The following is a 21,555-nucleotide window of genomic DNA, read 5'->3' as shown; positions in this document are numbered from 1 at the left end:
GGTTGTCAGCTTCCGATTCCAATTGGCACAGGCACGGCACGTGAAAGCCTGCTCGATTCTCAAGCATGAAGGGGTTAAAAGCTGTATTTACTATGAAGCTTCCTTCTCTCTTTCCCGGAACAAGCTGCCAGCCTGGTGTTTGCAAGAGTCTTTGTCGCTGGCAGAGCCTGTTTCTGTTGTTGGTTCGGATGGTGGGGATTCTGCTTGGGGCTGGGACACTCCGCTGAGGGAACCGTGCCAGGGATCGACTTTCCAGCCTCGGAAGGGTTAAAGAAATCCCAGTGCACAGTCAGCTTAGTGAATCTTGATACTGTCAAAAGTAGGAGGATAATTTCTTGGTAGCTTTTCAGGAAACCCCTGTGGTGGACAATCCACATTAATTGTTGCTGGGAGACTGCTCTGACGTCACTGATGGCAGTTCCCCTGTCAGTGAGCAAGTACAGTAACAGCCAGTGACGGGGAAGGAAAAGTGGTGTGCAGTGGAGAGATGAGCGTGTTTGGAGGCTAGGTGTTCTCTTTAAAGAGATCTGTCCTGTGCGGCGACCTTGTGCGGAGCTGTCTACCGATATTTACAGCGTTCCCAGTTAGAGGAAACCTTTATCCTTCCTCTTTGAGAACCTTTATGCTGATGTCCATCTTAATTCTTCTTCTTCTTTTTTTTAATCTAACCATTGGCTGTCTTTCCCTGACATCCAAGATTTTAGGTCAGGCAGGGCGGATGCTCTCACTGGGTCTCACCCCAAAATCCCTGGGAGCCTTAGAAGGAGACCTGGCAACCCCACTAATAGGATATGATTTAAACACCTCCCTCCGGCATCATTTAAACTCTCTTCTCTTGGTGAACCATCCCATTGTTGCCTCTGCTTGCTTAATATGTCCCTTTCCCCTAACTTTATCTGTCTTGTCTATTTACATTGTAAGGCCTTTTGGGGCAGGGATTGCATGTTTCCTTGTTCTCGCATGGTGCCTAGTCACTGCCATCATACAAATCCTGTTCTTTAAGTAACTTAGGGAGCTTGGGTGGCTACAGACTAGTGTCGGGGACTGTTTCTGCCGCCCTGTGTGGTCCTCTCCACCCGTGTAAAACCCATCCACTGATTTGCACAATGCCTAGTACAGTGGGGTCCTGCTCCATGCCTAAGGCGCTGAGGTGGCGCTATGGTAATACAAATAATAATCATTGCAAAGTGCTTTGAGATCCTCAGATGCAAAGTACTATAGATGGCAAAGAATGTATTTATTTGCAGTCAGATCTGGCGTCTCAGAGGGGAGACAAAACTTCAAAGCAGCTGGGACACGAGGAGTTCAAAACGGATGGAAAGTGTCACATAGACAGTGCCAGACAATACAGTGGGGGTGCAGCGTCAGGAGTGCTGCCATCTGTTGTGTTATGACCTGGGAAGTAGAATTGTCTTCTGTCGTGTCTGTGCGCTCTGCTTTAATAGCAGGTGAAAGCTAGAACACGTCGCTGGCAAACAGGTACATTTTCAAAATGGATTTTCAGCAGGGATGTTATTGGTCAGGCTTACGCCTAGCTGGGACACCCTCCCCCCCATCTTATTAATTGTCTCAGGGCTAAATTACGGTGCGTAAGACAAAACACACCTGTGAAGGCCCAGATGTGGGGCACAATGGGAGAGGTTGTTAAAGTCACCAATGGGAGTTAATTGTATTGGCTTTTATTGGGAACGAGCTGCCGACTGACCTGTTGTGCTGGTGAAAATCTCGTGCCTGCCGCCGTTTAAGGAGTCTAACGGTTTTGAGCAATAAAAGTGAGGGAAGCGCCGTGTTTGTGTGGAGCGCGGGTAGCAGTGGGACTAACGCAAGGGGTGTTGGAGAGGCCCGTCCGTAGGTAGCGCAGGGACTTTGGAGCCTGGAGAGCTGGGCACTCAGAATGCACCACCGCTGACCCTGAATCCCAGCTACCTTCTGCGTGCGAATCTTCCTGCCGCTCTTGCTGTAAATCAGAGATTCACGTTTGGAAATGGGATTTCCCTGTCAGCTCATCCTCTCCCTTTGATCTCACAGCCTTCCCATTTGCAAACTCGGTGATGCCAGCCATTTCCACGGAAACAGGCCATGATGTCCTGCAGGGAGTTGCCTAGTGGAGCGAGCTGAGTGGCTGTGGCCGTGGCAGGAAAGGGAGCATAGAAATGAAGGGACGAGTGAATTGCTGTATGTGTGCCACGTTTTTTTGTTCCCTCTTTGAGTCAATTCCCTGTCCTCCACTCAGCCTGCTGTGAGTGAGACAACAGGGTCTCCTGAGAGGGAGTTTGCTTCTGGCTCGGCTTTTTGTGGAGCCTCTGGGTTTAAAGTCAGGTTTGATTATAAGATTCCGGATGATGATTTCCTGTTGTTGTTGATACTTAATAAAGGAAGCCGTTTCACGACTAGTCTTGAGCCTGGAAGAATCTGGGTGCTTTCAAATCTGTGACCTGGCCCGTCCAAGCTGCAGTTCTGTGGTAGAAGAGCTCTGTTGTTACAGAAGCCTATATTTAAATGGCATTTTGTAAAGCTAAATGCTGCGTAACATTTGGGACCATTTTAGGCATCAGGAGGGTTGATGTTATCCCTGCATTATTCACGTAGGTTTATAAAGTACAAATTCAGCCTGGAGGTAAGTCGCTCCCCTTCCTTCCCCCAAAATATTGTGAGGGCAAAACTAGCCAGACTGCAGTTAAGCTTAAAATGTGCCATGCCAACCTCGATTCCCCAGACCCAGCAGTACAGGGTAAGAGTGCTGGGCCAGATCCTGACTTGGCTGTCGGGAAGTAAGTGATCTTGTTGCTCGTTCTGCCATGAATAAGCCAGGATGTGCAATGGGTCAGCGTTTGCAGGAGGATGTTTGAGTACAAGAGCTGCAGAACCAGCACCATCCTTCCTTCAGGGAGGAAATGGAGCGACTCCCCCCGACCACTGCAGGAGCTGCGAACTCCCTATCCTTCCACCTTAGGGAGAAAAATGGGGGATTCTGGCCAATCTTCCTCCCCCCTGCACTCACAACCACAGCCTCCAGAACAGAACAGTGGGAGGGTAGTTTTATCATGAGATTGATTGAGTTTCCGTCTGCTATAAGCCCAGCTAAAGCTTCATGGCTCTGGTTTTGGGGCATGGACCTCTGGATCGAGTCCCTGCATGTCAGCCATCTTGCCCCCGAATGCTGCCTTGCTGAAATATCTCCTCCTCCTCCACATGTTGGTTAGCGTGGCAATGGCTATTTGCAGGCCCACGGCAGGATGTTTGGTACATGTCATAATACCGTCGAAATAATAATCTTGCACCGACATGGCAACTTCTCCCACCCTGAAGGGTCGCCAATACGCTTTGCGAGATAAGAACCTAAGAATGGCCATCCTGGGTCAGAATGGTCTGTCTCACCCACCATCCCATTTCTAGCTGTGGCCCGTGCCAGATGCTTTGGAGGGAGTGAACAGGACAAGGCAATTTACTGAGTGATCCATCCCCTGTCATCTAGTCTCAGCTTCTAGCAGTCAGAGGTTTAGGGACACCCAGAGCCTGGTGTTGCATCCCTGACCATCTTGGCTAATAGCCATTGATGGACCTGTCCTCCATGAACTCATCTAATTCTTTTCTGATCCCACTTATACTTTTGGCCTTCACAACATCCCCTGGCAAGGAGTTGCACAGGTTGACTGTGCACTGTGTGAAGTAGTACTTCCTTATGTTTGTTTTAAATCTGCTGCCTATTAATTTCTTTGGCTAACCCCTGGTTCTTGTGTCATGTGAAAGGGTAAATAACACTTCCTTATTTACTTTCTCCACAGCATTCATGATTTTATAGATCTCTATCATATCCCCCTTAGTTGACTCTTTCTAAGATGAACAGTCCCTGTTATTTTAATCTCTCTTCCTATGGAAGCTGTTCCGTGCCCCTAATCGCTTTTGCTGCCCTTCTCTGTATTTTTTCCAATTCTAATATATCTTTTTTTTGACTGCCGTTGCACATTGAACAGATGTTTTCAGAGAACTATCCATAGCAACTCCAAGATTTCTTTATTGAGTGATAATAACTAATTTAGACCCCCTCATTTTGTATGTGTACTTGGGATTATGTTTTCCATTGTGCATTACTTTGCATTTATCAACTTTGAATTTCATCTGCCATTTTTTCCCAAGTCATCCAGTTTTGTGAGATCCCTTTGCAAGTCTTCCCAGTCTGCTTTGGACTTAACGATCTTGAGTGATTCGTATTGTCTTCAAGCTTTGCCAGCTCACTGTTTACCCCTTTTTCCTGATCATTTATGAATATGTTGAACAGCACTGATTCCAGTACAGTTTCTTGGAGGATTCTACCATTTGCCTCTCTCTGCTGTGAAAACTGACCTTTTATTCCTACCCTTTGTTTCCTATCTTTTAACCAGTTACTGATTCTTGAGGGGATCTTTCCTCTTATTCCAGGATTCCTTACTTTACTTAAGAACCTTTCGTGAGGGACCTTGTCAAAGGCTTTCTAAAAGTCTAAGTACACTATATCCACTGGAAAAAATGAGAGTCCTGTAGCACCTTAAAGACTAACAAATTTCTGCGGGCATAAGCTTTCGGGGGCTGCAACCCACGGACGAAGTGGGTTGCAGCCCACGAAAGCTTATACCCGCCGAAATTTGTTAGTCTTTAAGGTGCTACAGGACCCGCGTTATTTTTGCTGTGTACAGACTAACACGGTGACCCCTCTGGAACTTATATCCACTGAGTCACCCGTGTCCACATGTTTGCTGCTACCCTCAAAGAATTCTAATAGATTGGTGAGACATAATTTCCCTTTACAAAAGCCGTGTTGACTCTTCCCCAGCATATTGCGTTCACCTATGTTTCGGATAATTCGGTTGTTTAGTACCAGGCAAATTGGTTGAAACTGCAGTAAAGTTAGGATTACTGGCCTGTAATTGCCAGGATCACTGCTTTTAACAATTTTTCAAATTCGGTATCACATTAGCTATCCACCAGTCATCTGGTACAGAGGCTTATTTAAAAGATAGATCACATAGCACAGTCAGTAGTTCTGCAATGTCATATTTGAGTTCCTTCAGAACTGTTGGGTGAATAAGATCTGGGCCTGGTGACTCATTACTGTTTAATTTATCAATTTGTTCCAAAACCTCCTGTGTTGACATTTCGATCTGGGACAGTTCCTCAGATTTGTCATCTAAAACGAATGGCTCAAGTGTGGGAATCTCCCTCACATTCTTGGAAGTGAAGACTTATGAAATGAATTCATTTAGCTTCTCTGCAACAGCCTTGTCTTCCGTTAGTGCTCTTTCAGCATCTCGCTTGTCCCACTGCTTGTTTCACAGGCTTCCTGCTTCTTATGCACTTAATACATTTCTTTGCTGTAAGTATGTGTGTGTCTTTTGCTAATTGCTCTTCAAATTCTTTTTTGAATTTGAACATGTGAACAAGGGTGAGCCAATGGATATAGTGGCCTGCCTAATTATACTTTTACACTCAAATTGCCGGCATTTATGCTCCTTTCTATTTTCCTCAGTAGGATTTGACTTCCAATTTTTAAAGGATGTCTTTTTGTCTCTAACCACCTCTTTTACTCTGTTGTTTAGCCATGGTGGCATTTTTTTAATCTTTTTACTTTTAAAAAAAATGTATTTGGGGGTATACATTTAGTTTGAGCCTCTAGTATGGTGTTTTTAAAAAAGGTTCCATGCAGCTTGCAGGCATTTTGCTTTTGTGACTGCTCCTTTTAATTTCCATTGAACTAGTTTCCTCATTTTTGTTCAGTTCCTCTTTTTGAAGTTAAAAGCTACAGTGGTGGGTTTCTTTGGTATTTTCTCCTCTGCAAGGATATTAAATTACATTATGGTCACTATTACTGAGCAATTTAACTATATTCACCTCTTGGACCAGATTCTGTGTGCCACCTAGGACTAAATCAAGAATTGCTTCTCCCCTTGTGGGTTCCAGGAGTAGCTGCTCCAAGAGGTGTCTAGAAATTCTTTCTCTGCATCCTGTGCTATGTTCCCAGTCGATAGGGGGAGAGTTGAAATCTCCCATTGCTATTGGGTGTCTGTTTTTGTAGCCTCTCTAATCTCCCTGAGCATTTCAGAATCACTGTCACCATACTGGCGAGGCGGTCGGTAGGATATTCCTGCAGCTACACGCTAATTATGCAAGCCTGGAATTTCTATCCACAGAGATTCTATGGCACAGTTTGATTCATTGAAGATTTTTTACTATATTTGACTCTGTGCTTTCTTTCACAGACAATGTCACGCCCCCACCAGTACAACCTGTTCTGTCATTCCTGTATGTTTTGTACCCTGGTATTACCGTCTCCCATTGATTATCATTGTTCCACCAAGTTTCTGTGAAGTCTGTTTTGTCAATATCCTCATTTATGGCCAGGCAGTCAGGTTCATCCATCTTAGGGTTTAGACTTCTTGCATTTGTATACAAGCACTTACAGCATTTGTCAATATTTAGTTATTTGCCTTCCTGAGATGTAATTGAATGGGCCACTTTTTTGTTTGTTTGACTGCTTCTCTTCAGTTCCTACCTCTACTTTATCAGACTATCCTCTCCTCTTGACTAGGCTATAGAGTAACCCCTTTAATAAATCCTGCCTAAAGGATGTGCCTGTCTGAACCGTGTGCTCCTCTGTGCCTGGCAGCTTTCCCCCAGCCCTTAATTTAAAAACTAAGTTATTCAGGGGAATTGCCTCCCTTGCCACTGAAATGCAGCCCCCTCAGGAACGTTAGCCGGCTGGTGTATGAAAGCGTAAGGGAACGCTACCGTGACCATTTGGGAAGTGATGACGGAATCAGCATTCAGTTGAAACTACAGGGGAGTTTGGGGAACAAGAATGGAGTTGCACAATTTGGAATTTTACATCTTGTGAAAAGCATCATGAAAACTCTAATGACCTCATGCTCTCAGATCCTCGAGTCTTTCTTAGCGTTCACATACCAGAGTGATGGGCACGAGATCGATACCCAGAGGTCGACAGCTCCACCCGCATAGCAGCCTCCAACACCATGTGTAGAGCCCTGCAAATCTGCAGATATCTGCTTTAGATTGGCAGAGCATTTTTTGCAGATGGTGGATTGGATGCGAATCTCAAAAGCGGGGAAGCAGCTGTCTGTAGCTCATAGCCTTTGATGCTGCTTCTCTGCCTTTGAGATCCAGGAATGGGGGCTCCCCCTGCCGGCAGCTGATCACCGTGGGTGGGTCTCAGAGCCCAGGGTCTAGCCCTAGCGGGAACGTCTACACTATTATTTTTAGCCCTGTAGCATGAGCCTGAGTCAATTGACCCAGGCTCTGAAACTCACTGCAGTGGGTTTGGTTTTATTTATTTATATTTTTTTGCTGTGTAGACGTACTTAAACGGCTTTTTAAAGATATTTATTTTGGGGCAATGAATTTAACAGTTAGATACATGCCTTGTCTACATGTTGCTGTCTTTTTTTTCTAGCAAGGGAATAATAGTTATCTATTTATACAGCTCCCTAAGAGGGTAAGGTGTTTTGCACACCTGTGAGACTGGATCCCTGCTCTGGGGAGCTTGCAGTCCGCTGTTTAACTCATGCAGCTCATCTCTGTACTAAAACTTCCTTTGGAAAACATGGTTCGGTCCAGGAGCCATCGTTTGTGCCAGGCTTCCTAGCTACGTCTTCAGAAGCTTCTACAATTCACAGGATGACAGACTTTGAACAAGCGCAATAGATAGTTTAACCAAGGGACTATTGTTCCATCTGCTATCTGGTTGGCTGTGAATTGGTGGGCTGCCAAAAGTTGACTTTCATTAGCCCATGGGACAACTACGCTATATATTTATTGGTTCCCCCTAGTGCTCAAATACCAATGCACATAGTGGACACTTCTATTGTGGTGACACAGTTGATGTTGTTGTATTGCAAGAAGAATATTTTAGCAGTCTTGTCGCTGGGAATGTCAGAGCATGGATTACATGACCAGCAAGTTCATATCTGTCCTGATTCTTAGTACCTGCATTGATCCAGGAGGTACCAGGAATCATTTATTTTCAGAAAATTACATCACTCGAGTTATTCCAAGTAATAGAAATCCATGTGTTTAAGACCTAACTGGGAAGACCTGTCATGGCCATAATTTTGGTACGTCACATAACATGCTTCGTCCCTGGTTATTGTGCCAATTAGCTAAGTAGGTGATTGCCCCTGTCAAAGAAGACAGCCCTGTGGGGTATAGTCGGACTATCGGCATTCTAATGCTAGCGTCAGGAAGAGCAGCTGCTCTGTCCTGCCTCCCCAGCGTAAGGTTATCAAAGCTCATCTCTTCTGCCTCAGTACGCAATCTGTACAACGATGGATTCGAGATGTGCTCCAGCTTGCTAGATGAAAGGAAGTAGGGCTCTGCTTAATGTAACTGTGCAGCTGTAACGTTTTCATAAGGAGTGGAAGGGTCAGACTCTTATGCGTTCTGTCAGCCTGTCACTTCAGATTAACTCTTCGTGGGTGGAAAGACACTGGATTTCCTGGTGCAGAATGAATTCCTGGGCGGGGAGACGGCTGACAATCCTGGGTATTGAGGGGTTAAATGCTGGTAAGCATTCCTAGGGAGGCGGGGCCCAGCCAGTGCCCGGTTGGCTGGAGGCTAGTTTCTCCATTGTGTGTAATGCCTTCCATGGCCATCCAGTGATTTCGGGAGTCGGGTGTCGCATGTGTTACAGCAAAGGAACGTAGCCATTAGAAATGAAGATGGCCTCTTGAGTCACATCTAGTTCGGCATGGCCTCTTGCCCCCTCCACAGGGGAGGGGCAGGGCAGTATATCTGATCTGTAGAGGCGCCAGCTTGGCTTCTGTGCTCAGACAGAGGTTTTACACCAAAGAGGACTGCACGATGCACTGGTGACAGAGAGGGAATGCTGTAGCTAGGGAGACGTGAAATCCCTTTGCTAAAGGGGTCATAGAAACTCCAGCTGGGGAATAGGAAATCGGATCCCCAATACACTTGCATGATATATAACTTCTGAGTCCTCACAGTGCATGCTGGAAACTTGTTATTTCTATAGCCATTGATACAAAAAAGCTGTCCCCTGCCTCCTGCTGCACATTCTTCCACCTGAAGCCATGACCCTCTGCAGTATAATTTCCAAAGTATCCATCTTTGTTGTCATGGGGGAGATTAAGATTTAAAGCAATGACTTAGCAACAGGAGCCCTTGTTACCGGGCACATGGGCTCTTAAAGAAAGAGCTTGTTCTCAAAGCGCTATAAAAGAATGAGGGAAGCGGTTCAGAAATACGGGGGAGAAGACATGGAGAAAATCCTGCCTACGTCACCAAATAGATTATTTTTCCTGTGCACTGAGACAACTGGAGCTTTTGACTTCTTTCAGACCGATGCACCACAGCGTTCTCATTTAGTGGGATGTTGTTCCTTCCTCCAACCCTGCTTCCTGTTGTCGGAAAGTTTCCTTTCTTTTGAAAGAAGGAAGATGGGCGAATGAGACAGAACAGAAAAAGGCATCTTATATGGGCACTTCTCTCACGAGCTGTCAGAATTTTCCTGGTATAGTGCGGTGCCCAAATAAGGCTGGCTTGTACAGAGGGTTGAGGGCGAGGCGAGCCCGTTATGATTGGGTGCCCGAGTGGTCGGCACAGAGAGCTTATTTAGAACAGCCTCTCGATGCAGGTTGTGGTTGAATGTTACCCCCGCGAAAGCTTTATTAGTGGCTGCAATGTAGGAAACGGAAAATTCCCGTATGCAGTGAAATATTGCTGTAGCTAAACTCATTTTTCAGTGGCGTGCAGCACATTCGCCAGTGCAACGGATGCTTTCCCAGGGCCTCAGATTTGCAGCGTGCTGTGTGTCTCACTGCTCCACGCCCCCTTCCTGTGCAAACTGCTACATGACAGACATTTGCAGCAGGTTTTTTTTTTTTTTTTTTTTTCCCAAAAACAGCTAAATAAAAAAAACTTGTCAAGTTGCTCATGGTGATAGAGCCTGTTGCCATGGAGCCATGATTCAGATTGGCCGAACCAGAGGCCAATGAGCAAACAGAACAGGAGGATGTCGTCATTTAACCTTGCAGGGTGTACTTCTTCAGTGATATGCGACATTAATACCAAAGCCTTATATAGAGCCATGCAATGACATACCGGGGCAGTGGAGGAGAGCTTCCCCCCCCCCTTCGCCCCCCTCCACTCTCTTTCTCATCTCTCTCAGGATTTTTGGGTTTGTTTTTTTATTTATTTATTGCAGTTGGGCGTCAGTTTCCCTAGTGAAGCTGCCTTTGGATGAGCAAACTCTTCCAGCCCCGCTGGTGGGATTCAGAACCAACTTTCTGATTGCCTACCTGCTTGGGCTGGCACCTGTCTGCTCTATCCAGCTCTGAGGCGTTAGCAGAGAAGCTGCTGGCACGTGGGAGGTACATTTCCGGGCATTTTCACTCTTCCAAAGGAATGGCAGGCTCTGTTTTACTTCCAAGTATCCCTTTCTAAAGAGAGGTGGTTTTCTTTCTTGGTTCACCTGAGGCTGGGTAAAGCAGCTCTTCTTACAGAAGTGTCAGGCGTTCTCCTTGGCATCTGGTGGCTACAGTCTTGTCTGGCCTAGAAACTGCTTTTTCCTAGCACACGGCTGGCAGCGTAGGCTGGATCTGGACGTGAAGAATAGGCTCTGCCTAAATAACACATCTTCCGTAATGGGTCTGAGAAGGCAAAAAATACACAGAAGAGAAATGAGAGCTAAAAGCCCTGGAAAGAGCTTTCCATCCCCCGCCACCACCTGTTAAGGTCTCCTTGATCCTCTGAAAATAATAATTGGCTAATCTTGTGTGCATGGATTTATTTTTTGAAACCTGGTTGAGCCTGTCTTTGAAACCATGAGTGCAGGAAAAGCGTGCTGAATGGCCTCGCCGAGTTCCTTCATTGGCCCTAAAGCAGCGTCGAGTCCAGGATGCTCCACTCCAGGGTAGCGGGACGTTCCCTTGTGAATGGTCGCAGAAGAGCCCTATCTTCCATTGGCGTCCTTATCTTCTGGCACTGGAGTCCTTGCTGCCACCTTTCCTCTCTCACACACCCAGAGAGCACGACCGCCTCCTTCTCACAGCGTCACTGGCTTCCCATTTATGTCCGGATCCTGTCAAAACATAGTCTGGTTTTAAACACATTGCTGGGGCCTTTCCCAGCCACTCAGCCCCATGGCTCCCATCTCTGGTCCCGTGTCCAGCCTCGAGCACCACGCCATCTCTCTTTTCCTTCCTGCAGCTTCACCATGGCTGGTGTGAGAACCTTCTCCTTCGCAGCTCCCCGGAGCAACCTCTTTCCGTGTGTCTGCCGCAGCTGTTCTGTGCCTCCCCCCCCACCCCAACTCCTCTGAAATGTTTCTCTCGCCCCTCCTGCTCTTGATTCCTCTTTGTGTTTGCTCTGTAAAGCGTTGCAGGCTGTTTGATAGATGTAACACGCAGAAGCTGGGTTGCATTGAGTGGTTCAGTATTCTCTGCTGTAAACTGAAATCTGCTTGGGTAGTCGAGTTCCCTAAAATCCTTCTGGCACCACGGTCTTGGCCCCGGGACAAGGAAACAAGTGAAGTTACCAGCCATGAAGTAACTTGCAGGATCCGGTGTGAACCCATCGCTGTATGTCCAGTAAGAAACAAATCTAACAGATCCCACTTATATGTGGTCTCCTGCCACTCCCTGCCTGGCAATCCCAGTGAACGGGGTCCCTCCAAACTTGTAAATGCTGAACACTTCACTTTGAATCACACCCTTTCCACCCGGGCTTAGCGTTCAGAGCAAGGGACTGGGAGTTCCTGGCTCTATCACTGACTTGCTGTATGACAGTGTGAGGGAAGTGATGTGACTTCTGTCCCTCAGTTTCCCCCTCTGTTAAATGAGGATCAGACTGGGCCTGCCTCCCATGGGAGATGGTTCTTTGGCATTGACTGAAAGACATTCACTGGTGTTTTCAAAGTTCTCGGAGAACCGCTGGTGAGCAGGACATTATTAACGGCGAGAGGGCACAAGAGGCGGGGGTGAATGGAGTTGATTGCTCTCCTCGGGGAGCAGGAGTGGCTGTGTAAATGTGCACATTGCCCCCCCCCCCACCCCAAACAGGCATACGCGAAGGACCGTGCTGCTGCCTTAACTGGCCTGCAAACTGAAAAATTCGACAGCAGCTCCCTCTTCTCTTTCAGCCCCTTGTTTTCTCCCCTGACCCAGATTTCATGGCTTCCCAGATGCAGTATCTAGGTAATCATTTCATCTCCCTTGTGAGGAAGGGCTCAGCGCAGCTCTCTCCCGCTCCCCTCACTCCCCATCCCGCCCTCTTGCATTCACCCAGCCCTGCCAACTTTCACTTTCGCTGCAAGTCGCTGGTTGTCACAGCAGATCATGTCAGCCACCTCCTACGCTGCCTCCCACGCGTGTCCTGGGGGAACGTGCCTGATTCATTCACACAGAAAGGAAACCTCTTCTTGAAGAGCCTTTAATGAGAAGCAGTGGCAGAACACAATGTCTCTGCTTTTAATCTGCATGCAGGGGAGGGATTCTAGAGGGCTGGGGTTTTGGGGTGGGGGTTTGGTTTCTTTTGGTACATTTGATGGCTATAAACTTGCTGATCTTTTGTGAATGAGACGTTGGTAGCAGACTCCCTCCTCCCTCTGATACAAATGGGCAAAGATCCCACCCCCTCGTCCTTCACAGGGCTAAGGTGCTGGAGGTGGGGAGAGCTACAAAAGTGGCTGTTGCAGCGGGGTGGCTTCTGCAGAATATTTGCTTACGTATTTAAGCGCAGATGTTTCTCCTTGGAAATAAAGAGCCTGGCTACAGCATATCTGGCCAAGCTGCCCCATGATGCCTCGTTTTGGCACTGCAGGGTCCTTACCTCCAAACTGCCCCTGCAGATCAAGGAGCCACCCCCTCCTCACATTTTTTCCAGATCAAGAATGCAAAGGGGCTGAGTGGATGGTTGTGCAGCCCAGCGCACCAGAGATGCTGTGCTAGCTAGGTTCCTGGGTGCATGCGACCCCCACAGAATTCCAGCTGCCGGGGCGGGATATTGAACTTCAAAATCAAATAATGTCTCCCTCCTTTGAGGCATTGTTGCTGGAACCAGGGGCTCTGAGGTGGGCACGGTTGCAGTGTGCAGGCCCCCATCCTGGACTGTGACGGTAGATCTCTCTCGGCATAGCCGTCATTTCGGATACGGAGCCTGTTCTTTTGAGCAAACACCCCTGTTCCGTTGGAATCTTCCAGCAGGAGGAAAATTGATGGAATCACCTCCCGCCCCCCCAAGATCTGCCCCAGGTGTCACCTGCCAAAGGAAGCTGGGGTCAGACTGTTGCAATCCTTGTCGTGATTTGCTGGGGTATGGGGGGCCGAATGATCCTATGCAAAAAGGTGTCTCTTTAACACCATAAATAACAGCATGCTGGGGCAGCGGAGCCTGGTCAGGCCTCATCTCCAGCCTGTGCCCCTCACGTACACTTGTGTGTTGTGTGCAACCAGAGGGCAGAGCTGTTTGCAGGTCCCTCAGCTGAGAGCCTGCAGTGCCTTTTCCAGATTGCTTTCAGACCCTCTTCTGCATCAGGCGTGGGTGATGGCTGCTCGCTGCCAGGAACTACAGAATTAGACCCAGAGCTTTGTACCATGCTGCGAATTGAGGTGGCTTGTGGAATAGCCTGCGCTATGCAGACTAGTGCCAGCTAGCTGGCTGCAAGGGCCTGGCATGAGACGTGCTGAGATCTCTGGGAGGTGACCAGATATTTGGGGCTTTGTCTTATGTAGGTGCCTACCCCCCACAACCCCATCCTGATTTTTCACACTTGGCTATCTGGTCGTCCAAGATCTCTGTCAGTGACGTATTTCACTGCTGCCTCTCAGTCAGGAGAGAGTCTTAGCTAAGCCCGTGTATTCTCACTTTGGCGCACTGCCTAGAAAGTTGCTTATGGGATTGCTGGTGTTTTTTTGCAGCCTTCCTGCTTTGAAATGAAGCCTAGCACAACAAGCTAGAGGCCTCTGGGACTACAGACTTTCTCTGCAGTGACAGGTGACTTGCCTGTCCCCTCCGCATCCGCTTTGGTGCCCACCTTAACATCCAACGCCATTGTTTTCCCCAGATGGAGATGTCAGCCATGTAACGTCACAGGCAATACTGTGCATGCAGCAGTCAGGGAGGTTCAGACCCTTCCAGAGCAGCCTGCCTCTCCTCTGCTACCTTCCTTTGCTTTCCCAAACCATGGAGAAGTTCTCTGTGGCCCCTTAACTCCAGCTACTTTGCCACAAAGGAGCCACAGAGCAGATGGGAGAGACACCCAGGAAATGTCCCTGGCTCAGAAAGTCTCTATGCCAATAGCCCCAAGCTCCGGGCATGGGGAGGGCGTGGTGGGGGCAGATCATTGCTCTGGCAATTCTGCACTCTTGCAAAAAGCTCCTGGCTGGGGGCCAGTGAAAAGGGTGCAATTTAGAATCACTCCCAGGACCGCCTCTCCTCACTCCGTGCATGGGGACAAATGCACGCCTCCCAGGAAGGTCTCCAAACCTGTCTATTCTGGGAACCATTTCCTCTCCGTGCCCTTTGCTTCTGCGTTCAGTCTGTGAGCCCTTCCGGGCCAAAACCTGTCATCTGTGGAGCCCTGTGCAGATACAAAATTTGTATCCGCATCCGATCCCCCAAAATGGTCCGTGGATATGCGCAGATTTGCAGGGCTCCTGCTGTCTGATGGCACTGAGCTCCATGTTCACATGTGACGCGCCGTACAGGATGGATCGTAAAAGAACCATGGAGTCATTTGGTTTTCAAATGCTCAGCTTTTCTGGTTTGTTCCCTGACTTCCTTCTGCTGCCATTCTCCCTTCTCACCTCCCTACACCCTGTTTCCTTTGAAATACTTCTCAGCACCATGCCAAAGAGTGGCACTGAGGTGGCGAGGACTCAGTAGCCATCTTCCAGGTGCAGCTTGCTGTTATGTTTCATGGCGTACAAACAGAGAAGTTAGATAAAAACATCAAAATACTGGTGCTGGAAGGTTGCAACGTACCCTGACTTCTTTCTTCAAATTCCAAATCACTGCACACAAGAATCCCAAAACAGAGCACGATAAAACAGCCTCACAACTCACAGAGGCACAGCTCACTTCCCTTTGCTCTTGGCTGGCTCTTTGCAGACTGACTGCGCAAGCTCCTGAGCCTGGAAGCAGGATCAGGAAGACCCTGGAAATGTAAAATGATTTCAACACCCTCCAGTTTCGGTCATGCCATTTCGCTTTTGCTCCAGTTTGCAGCAGTGTCGATTCTGAAACTGACACAGGTTCAAATGAAAGACGAGATTGAAACTGGCTAGGGATCCGACTCGAACACATTTGCCATTTGTTACTTGTGGCCCACTTTGGTTCTTAGGGTCCAGCCAGAGAGCTTGGCTCTGTTCCCTTGAGGCTTTCTTGCCTTGGAGTGCCATGAAGGTTTTTTTTGGAATTGCCTGGAAACCATTCCAAGTGGAACAAGCCGGCATTTAAATGCTGTATCTTCCCAAAAAAACCTGCAATAAAAAACAACAATAATTCTTCCTTTATCCCACCCTTTGTGTGGGCATACCTATGCTGCAGTCCAAGGTGAAACGTTCTCAGCCTAGTTTTGCCTGCGCTAGCCTGGCTGAAAATAGCAGTGTAGATGTGGCAGGCCGGGCTTCAGTGCAGGGGGTGTTTGAGCCCATCTGGACCTAGGCATGCACTTGTGTTGCGGGCCCATCAGGAGTCCGTGCCGCCGCATCCGTGCAGCTAATTTTAGCCATGCTGGGGCAGGTATGCCTACCCACACTGCAGCAACACCTCAGATTGCAGTGCAGGCGTACCCTATGAGTATGTACAACGCCTAGCGCAATGTCTCGACCTCAGTTGGGCCGTCTGTGTGCTACTATTATACAAATAATTAATAATAAATGAGAACCCGAGTTTTGCGTGCATGCCTTGCGTTTCTCTGCCAAGGGTCTAGCTTGCAGTTGCATTGGAAAACTGTTCCCAGAGAGTAGTTCTCAGTGGGCCCCACTCAAACTGGAAGGACGTATTGAGTGGGGTCCCGTAGGGATGAGTCCTAAGTCTTCATTGAACATGACGATGTTCAATATCTTCATCAATGATTTAGATAATGGCACAGAGAGAGAGCACTTATTAGGTTTGCGGATAATACCAAGCTGGGCGGGGTTGCGAGGAGGACAGGATGAACATTCAAAATGATCTAGACAAACTGGAGAAATGGTCTGAAGTAAATAGGATGCAATTCAATAAGGACAAATGCAGAGTACTCCACTTAGGAAGGAACAACCAGTGGCACACATGCAAAATGGGAAATGACTGCCTAGGAAGGGGTACTGCAGAAAGGGATCTGGGGGTCACAGTGGATCACAAGCTAAATATGAGTCAACAGTGTCGCATTGGTGCAAAAAAAAAGCAAACCATTCTGGGCTGTATTAGCAGGATTGTTGTAAGCAAGACCCGAGAAGTCATTCTTTTGCTCTACTCTGCGCTGATTAGGCTCAACTGGAGTATTGTGTTCAGTTCTGGGCGCCACATTTCAGGAAAGATGTGGACAAATTGGAGAAAGTCCAGAGGAGAGCAATAAAAATGATGAAAGGGCTAGAAAACATGACCTGTGAGGGAAGCTTGAAAAAATTGGGTTTGTTTAGTCTGGTGAAGAAAAGAGTGAGAGGGGACGTATGTTTTCAAGTACAGAAAAGTTTTGTTACAAGGAAGAGGACAAAAAATTGTTCTCTTTAACCTCTGAGGATATGACAAGAAGCAATGGGCTTCAATTGCAGAAAGGGAAGTTTAGCTTGGACATTAGAGAAATCTTCCTAACTGTCAGGGTGGTTAAACACTGGAACACTGCCTAGGGCGGTTGTGGTACCTCCATCATTGGTGGTTTTTAAAGAACAACGTTAGATAAATACCTGTTAGGAACCATCTGTTTATTACGTAGTCCTGCCGTGAGTGCAGGTGACTGGATAGATGACCTATTGAGGTCCCTTCTTGATCAAGACTTCCATGATTCATAGAGAGCTTCCATTGCATATGAATTCCTGAACCCTTTGCCTCTGGGTTTCTGGCCTGCATTTGCTAGAAGGATCAGCAGTTAGCTTTTAGCATTTTCACCCAGTGTCAAACTCAGCAGGAGCCTGGGTATAAAATGGCCATTGTCCTGATGGCCAGATTCCTTTCCCCCATATCCCCCAGAAAGAATTTGAACCGGTAACTGTGGCTTTAGTGGGGCAGGGTAACAGTGAAATGAAAGATGCATTAGCGTGTTAATTTGGAACCTTCCCCATCTCCTGCATAAATAAATAACAGGAGTAAAACGCTTGCTCTCTCGGGTTTGGGACACGGAAAGTGTTCCTGGACTCAGACTTGTGATTTGTTTTTAAATGTCTGGTATTGCCAGGCCAGTAGCTGCAATAAAAGTGAAACACGTGCTACAAATTAAAGTGGAATGAGGCTGAATTAGCCAGTGAATATTATCAATTCCCATGCAGAGCCAACAGTCAATAAATCTTTGTCGTCTCTGACTCTTTTTCAGCCACGTTCTGCCAAAGCGATTACTAAAACCAGTGGACAAACGTCAGCTGTGTTTCCAGTTTCTAAGCTTACATTTTGGTAGCTTTTTGCTGTGGCGGTGTAGCCGTGTCAGTCCCAGGATATTAGAGAGACAAGGTGTGGGAGGTAATATCTTTTCTTGGACCAACTTCTGTTGGTGAAAGAGACCACCTTTTGAGCTACACAGAGCTCTTCAGGTTTTAAATGTAGGCTTTTTGTATTCAGGCAGTCTCAGTCCCACTGCAGACATGTTCTGAGCCTTTTAAGCCGGCATTCACATTTATCTGTTCTCTTCCAGTATATCCGTAGGACAGATATTAGGCTGTATGCTGCAAATTCAGCCACAATGGATTCCTCTTGTTTCAGAAACTCTATGGTCCTTCATGGGTGACTTATTCTCCCCCAAGTTTAGAAGAAGCCCATTTGAGTCACTTGCTGTGAAGTTTCATTACCTACACATGTAACAAGGTTGACCTGACTTGTCATCAATCGGTTTCTGAGTAAATATCTCTTTTGACGATTGGACACATTGCACACTTCCATCAGAGCTGTTGCGTCAGGCTGTCTGCCGTCACAGGTAGACGTCACTGCATCAAGTTCAGAATCTGTTCATCTCTGGAAGGGTTTCTTTGCAACCACATGGGCTTAGAAACTGTTGTTAATCACAATCGTCTATAGCAAATTCTGCAGCCAAGGGGAGGTGACACGGCTTTGGAATACACGGGGCCCTGCCCATACTGCCTCTGGTCTCTTCCAAGTTGCAAGTTCAGGGATGACTTTCTGAACTGATCTCTTGAGCAAGTTTAAGCAGGCAGGGAAATTAAATCTAGACCTAACTATATATTACTACTGCTCATCCCACCTGGCTCTGTTGGTCCATCGCTCTCAAAGCACTTTACAAAGGAGGTCAGTGTCATTGTCCCTGTTTTACAGATGGGGAAGCTATGGCACAGGGAGACAAAGTGATTTTAAGTGACTCACCCAAGGTATTCAACGGGCCAGTGGCAGAGCCAGGAATTGAATCCAGGTCTCCTGTGTCCCACTCCCTGTCCACGAGGCCATGATGCTGTGTGGGGTATGCTCTGGGGTGGTGGCATTAGGTCCCTTACCAGTTTAGAGGACAGCGGCTGTGTGTCTGGCCCCTGTTGCTGCTGTTACATGATGGAGGGGTACGCCAGGGTGTGTGGGGCAGGAGCCACAGAATGGGATGGGATTTTGGAGGACTCCTAGTCGTGCCCTGGGTTGTCTTAATTCGACCCTGCCTCCAGCTCCTCGGTCACAGAGAGAACCCCATAGCTTCCGCTCTCCAGCGGTCTGCAAGTTTCTGGCTTGGGCATGCTGTCAGCACAATGGGACTGTGCGGGAAGCAATGCAGGGATGTCCCTGTGGGCATTTTGGGAGGGAATTGGAGGCCAAGATCTGAACTGGATCTCTCCCATGATCCTGGCTCCCCTCTTTACCCCATCTCTTCTCTCCCTACAGGTACCCATCGCTACACTGTATTGCACTGAAGATGTCTAACAGCAACACGACGCAAGAGACCCTGGAAATAATGAAAGAGTCAGAAAAAAAGCTGGTGGAGGAATCTGTGAACAAAAACAAATTTGTATCCAGGTCGCCGAGCAAGGAAGAGGTTGAGAAGGATGGGGAGGAGGCCAACGTACGGCAGGAATCTCAGGTGAGCACTTTTCATCCTCCTGTCCCAATGTTACCATTACAAGAGGCAATAGGAATCTCTGGTAAACTGGCCCAATTTGTGGAGGTTCCCATTGCACCCCACCAGCCTTCACTCCTCCCCCCAGCCATTTGATGCATTTACAAAGGCTGGTGATGTTGGTGGGGAGATCCTGCTGGGAAAGGGTTAAGTGGGTTTTGCTGGCAGGTGGTTCATTACCCTACCCAGGTAGGTCTAAGGAGAGGGAGTGGCTCTGTAGAGAGACAGAGAGGATCTAGTGTGTGGGCTGAGCAGTCCTTAGGGAAGAACCCAAGTTTTGAGCTGAATTTTATCATCTTGTGGTTTTCTTTGTTAAGAAGCCAACCCTCTTGCAGGAAGTGGATGAGTCTGGAATTCAATGAGGGGGCCAGATCCTCAGCTAGTGGAAACCAGCCATAGCGCCAGTGAAATCATTGGAGTAACCTGCTGGGTGACACCTTTGGCAAGTTACTTCCCCTCTCTGCCTCTATTTCGGTCTTTGTCTATTTAGACTGCAAGCTCTTTGGGGCAGGAATGTCTCCCGCTGCGTGCCCCATACAGTGCCTAGCACCATGGGGCCTGATCACCGTTGTGGTCCCCAGGCACTACTGAAATACAGACCATGCTGAAACCAGCTGGCCTAGAGCGTGGAATTTGGCTTAGAGCAAGTTGAGAAAGGCACCCGTGTAGACTCCAGCTTTATCATCACAGGCTCGGGAGGTTGGCGAGGAAGGAAAGGGTTAGAAATACCCCAAAATAGACCCTTGCTCAAGCTGCATCCATCTCTGTGCAAAACACGGCTACCTGTGGTCATCTCCCTGTTAAAGTGCTTCCTCTTGTACTGCTGCTGGGTGTTAGTTGCTATGACTGTCACGTGTTTGGGACGATGCACTGCACGGTTCTATGCTTAGAATTCAGTGGCTAGTGCTAGATTTCCTAAATAAACTGGCATACTACAAGCATCATTGCTGCTCAGAAATACACTGGGATTCTGCCATTTGAAGATGAACGGGGCCGGAGGGGAGTTTTCCAGTTCCAAACAAGGCAGCAGTAATTGATACCCTGCTCCAGTAATTTGTTTCCCCTGGATTTCTGTGGCAGCATGTGCTGTTGAATCATTGCCTGTCTTAGGACCTGGTTCAAAGCTCACCTGGCCCTCTGCTTGTCCCGCTCCTTCCAGTTACCCTGTCCTAACTTCCAGTTCCTCTCACCGCTTTGCTCCCTGTGGTCTTGTAGCTTCCCCTTCTCCAGCAAGGCAGTGACAGTTGGTCCTAGCTAGACACAGTTGCACAGGGGAGTGGAGTTGTGACACCTCTGATGGGCTCAGCCCTCACGGTAGGATCGCCCCCCAATTCGAAGCTGGAATTTTGCAGACAGGGTCGGTCTGTGGACAAGGAGTGTCAGAGGCTCATCACCTTTCACCGTTCCCGTCACCTCTGGATTTAGCGTGTGTTTGCTCTTTGTCAGCTTTCCTAGGCTTGGACTTTGGCTGAGAGGACAAAGCTCTGTGCAGAACGGGGTCTCTCTTGTGACTGCTCCCAGCCAGCTCGTTTTTAAAGGAATTTGGCTGTCTCGCGCTTTCAGGAAAAGTCCCTGCTCCGCTTGGCAGTTTCCTTAACTCAGCACAGCTCCCTCTCCACGCCAGCGGCCCGACTGAGCCGCCCGGTCCTGCTGAGCTGTGCTTTGTGCTACCTGGTAAGGTGCGGAGAGGTGCTGTCTACCAGCGGGCCCCGCCAGCCCGGCTACGCTTCTGACGTAGAGACGAACCATCAGCACGCGTCAGGTGGCATTTGCCGAGTGGAGACGCTCGCGCCGCAGGTTTCTGCCTGCGGGAGCCGTCGCAACGGAGAGGGCTCCGTCAGCTCCAGCGACTTGGAAGCTCCCACTGCCAGCCAGGTGGCGGGCTTCTTTACGAGACGTCAGCGCTGTGCTGCTCTGCAAGCCTGTGGCGGGGAGAACTGCTGCTTCAGATCGTAGGAGGGGACTGCAAAGAACAGCCACGTCTGCAGCTGACTTTAAGAGAGGGAAATTAAAACGGTCAAATAAAATACCCCCGTGTGGAAAGGAGGCCGGCGAACAGAGCAGTGTGTGCTGGTGAGACCTCAGGGGAGTCGCCGGAGGGCTGCTTTGCAGAGGGCAGCATGATCCGACTGAGAGCGCTCTGAACCTTCCCTCAGCGGGCCCAGGACTGCAGTGGAGGTGGTGGTGTTGCCTAACTGCTTTCCGGGAGGGCTGAGTGGCTTCCTACAGGTCTGCAAAGCAGGGAGACGTCCCCCTCTGACACGGCTGTAGAAGTACAGAGGCTGCTGCTTGCGATGGGGGGCTCTACA

At 48.3% G+C, this 21,555-nt stretch overlaps 1 protein-coding gene across 8 annotated transcripts in view; it reads left to right on the top strand.

Moving 5' to 3' along the window:
• R3HDM2 (R3H domain containing 2) overlaps positions 1-21,555 on the top strand; it is a 94,781-nt gene that overhangs the window by 38,146 nt on the left and 35,080 nt on the right. For all 8 annotated transcript variants that reach the window (XM_067529473.1, XM_067529470.1, XM_067529476.1 and 5 more), the window contains one exon: positions 19,015-19,210. In XM_067529473.1, the coding sequence (XP_067385574.1) occupies positions 19,046-19,210 (165 nt within the window). In that variant the 5' untranslated portion in view covers positions 19,015-19,045. The remainder of the gene's footprint in view (positions 1-19,014; positions 19,211-21,555) is intronic.

This window comes from Emydura macquarii, unplaced genomic scaffold (assembly GCF_026122565.2).
Source record: "Emydura macquarii macquarii isolate MOO-44397 ecotype Brisbane River unplaced genomic scaffold, CSIRO-AGI_Emac_v2 contig_2994, whole genome shotgun sequence".
NCBI lineage: Eukaryota > Metazoa > Chordata > Testudines > Chelidae > Emydura > Emydura macquarii.
Note: the sequence above shows the minus strand (reverse complement) of the source record. Positions and strands in the feature narration are given on the sequence as shown.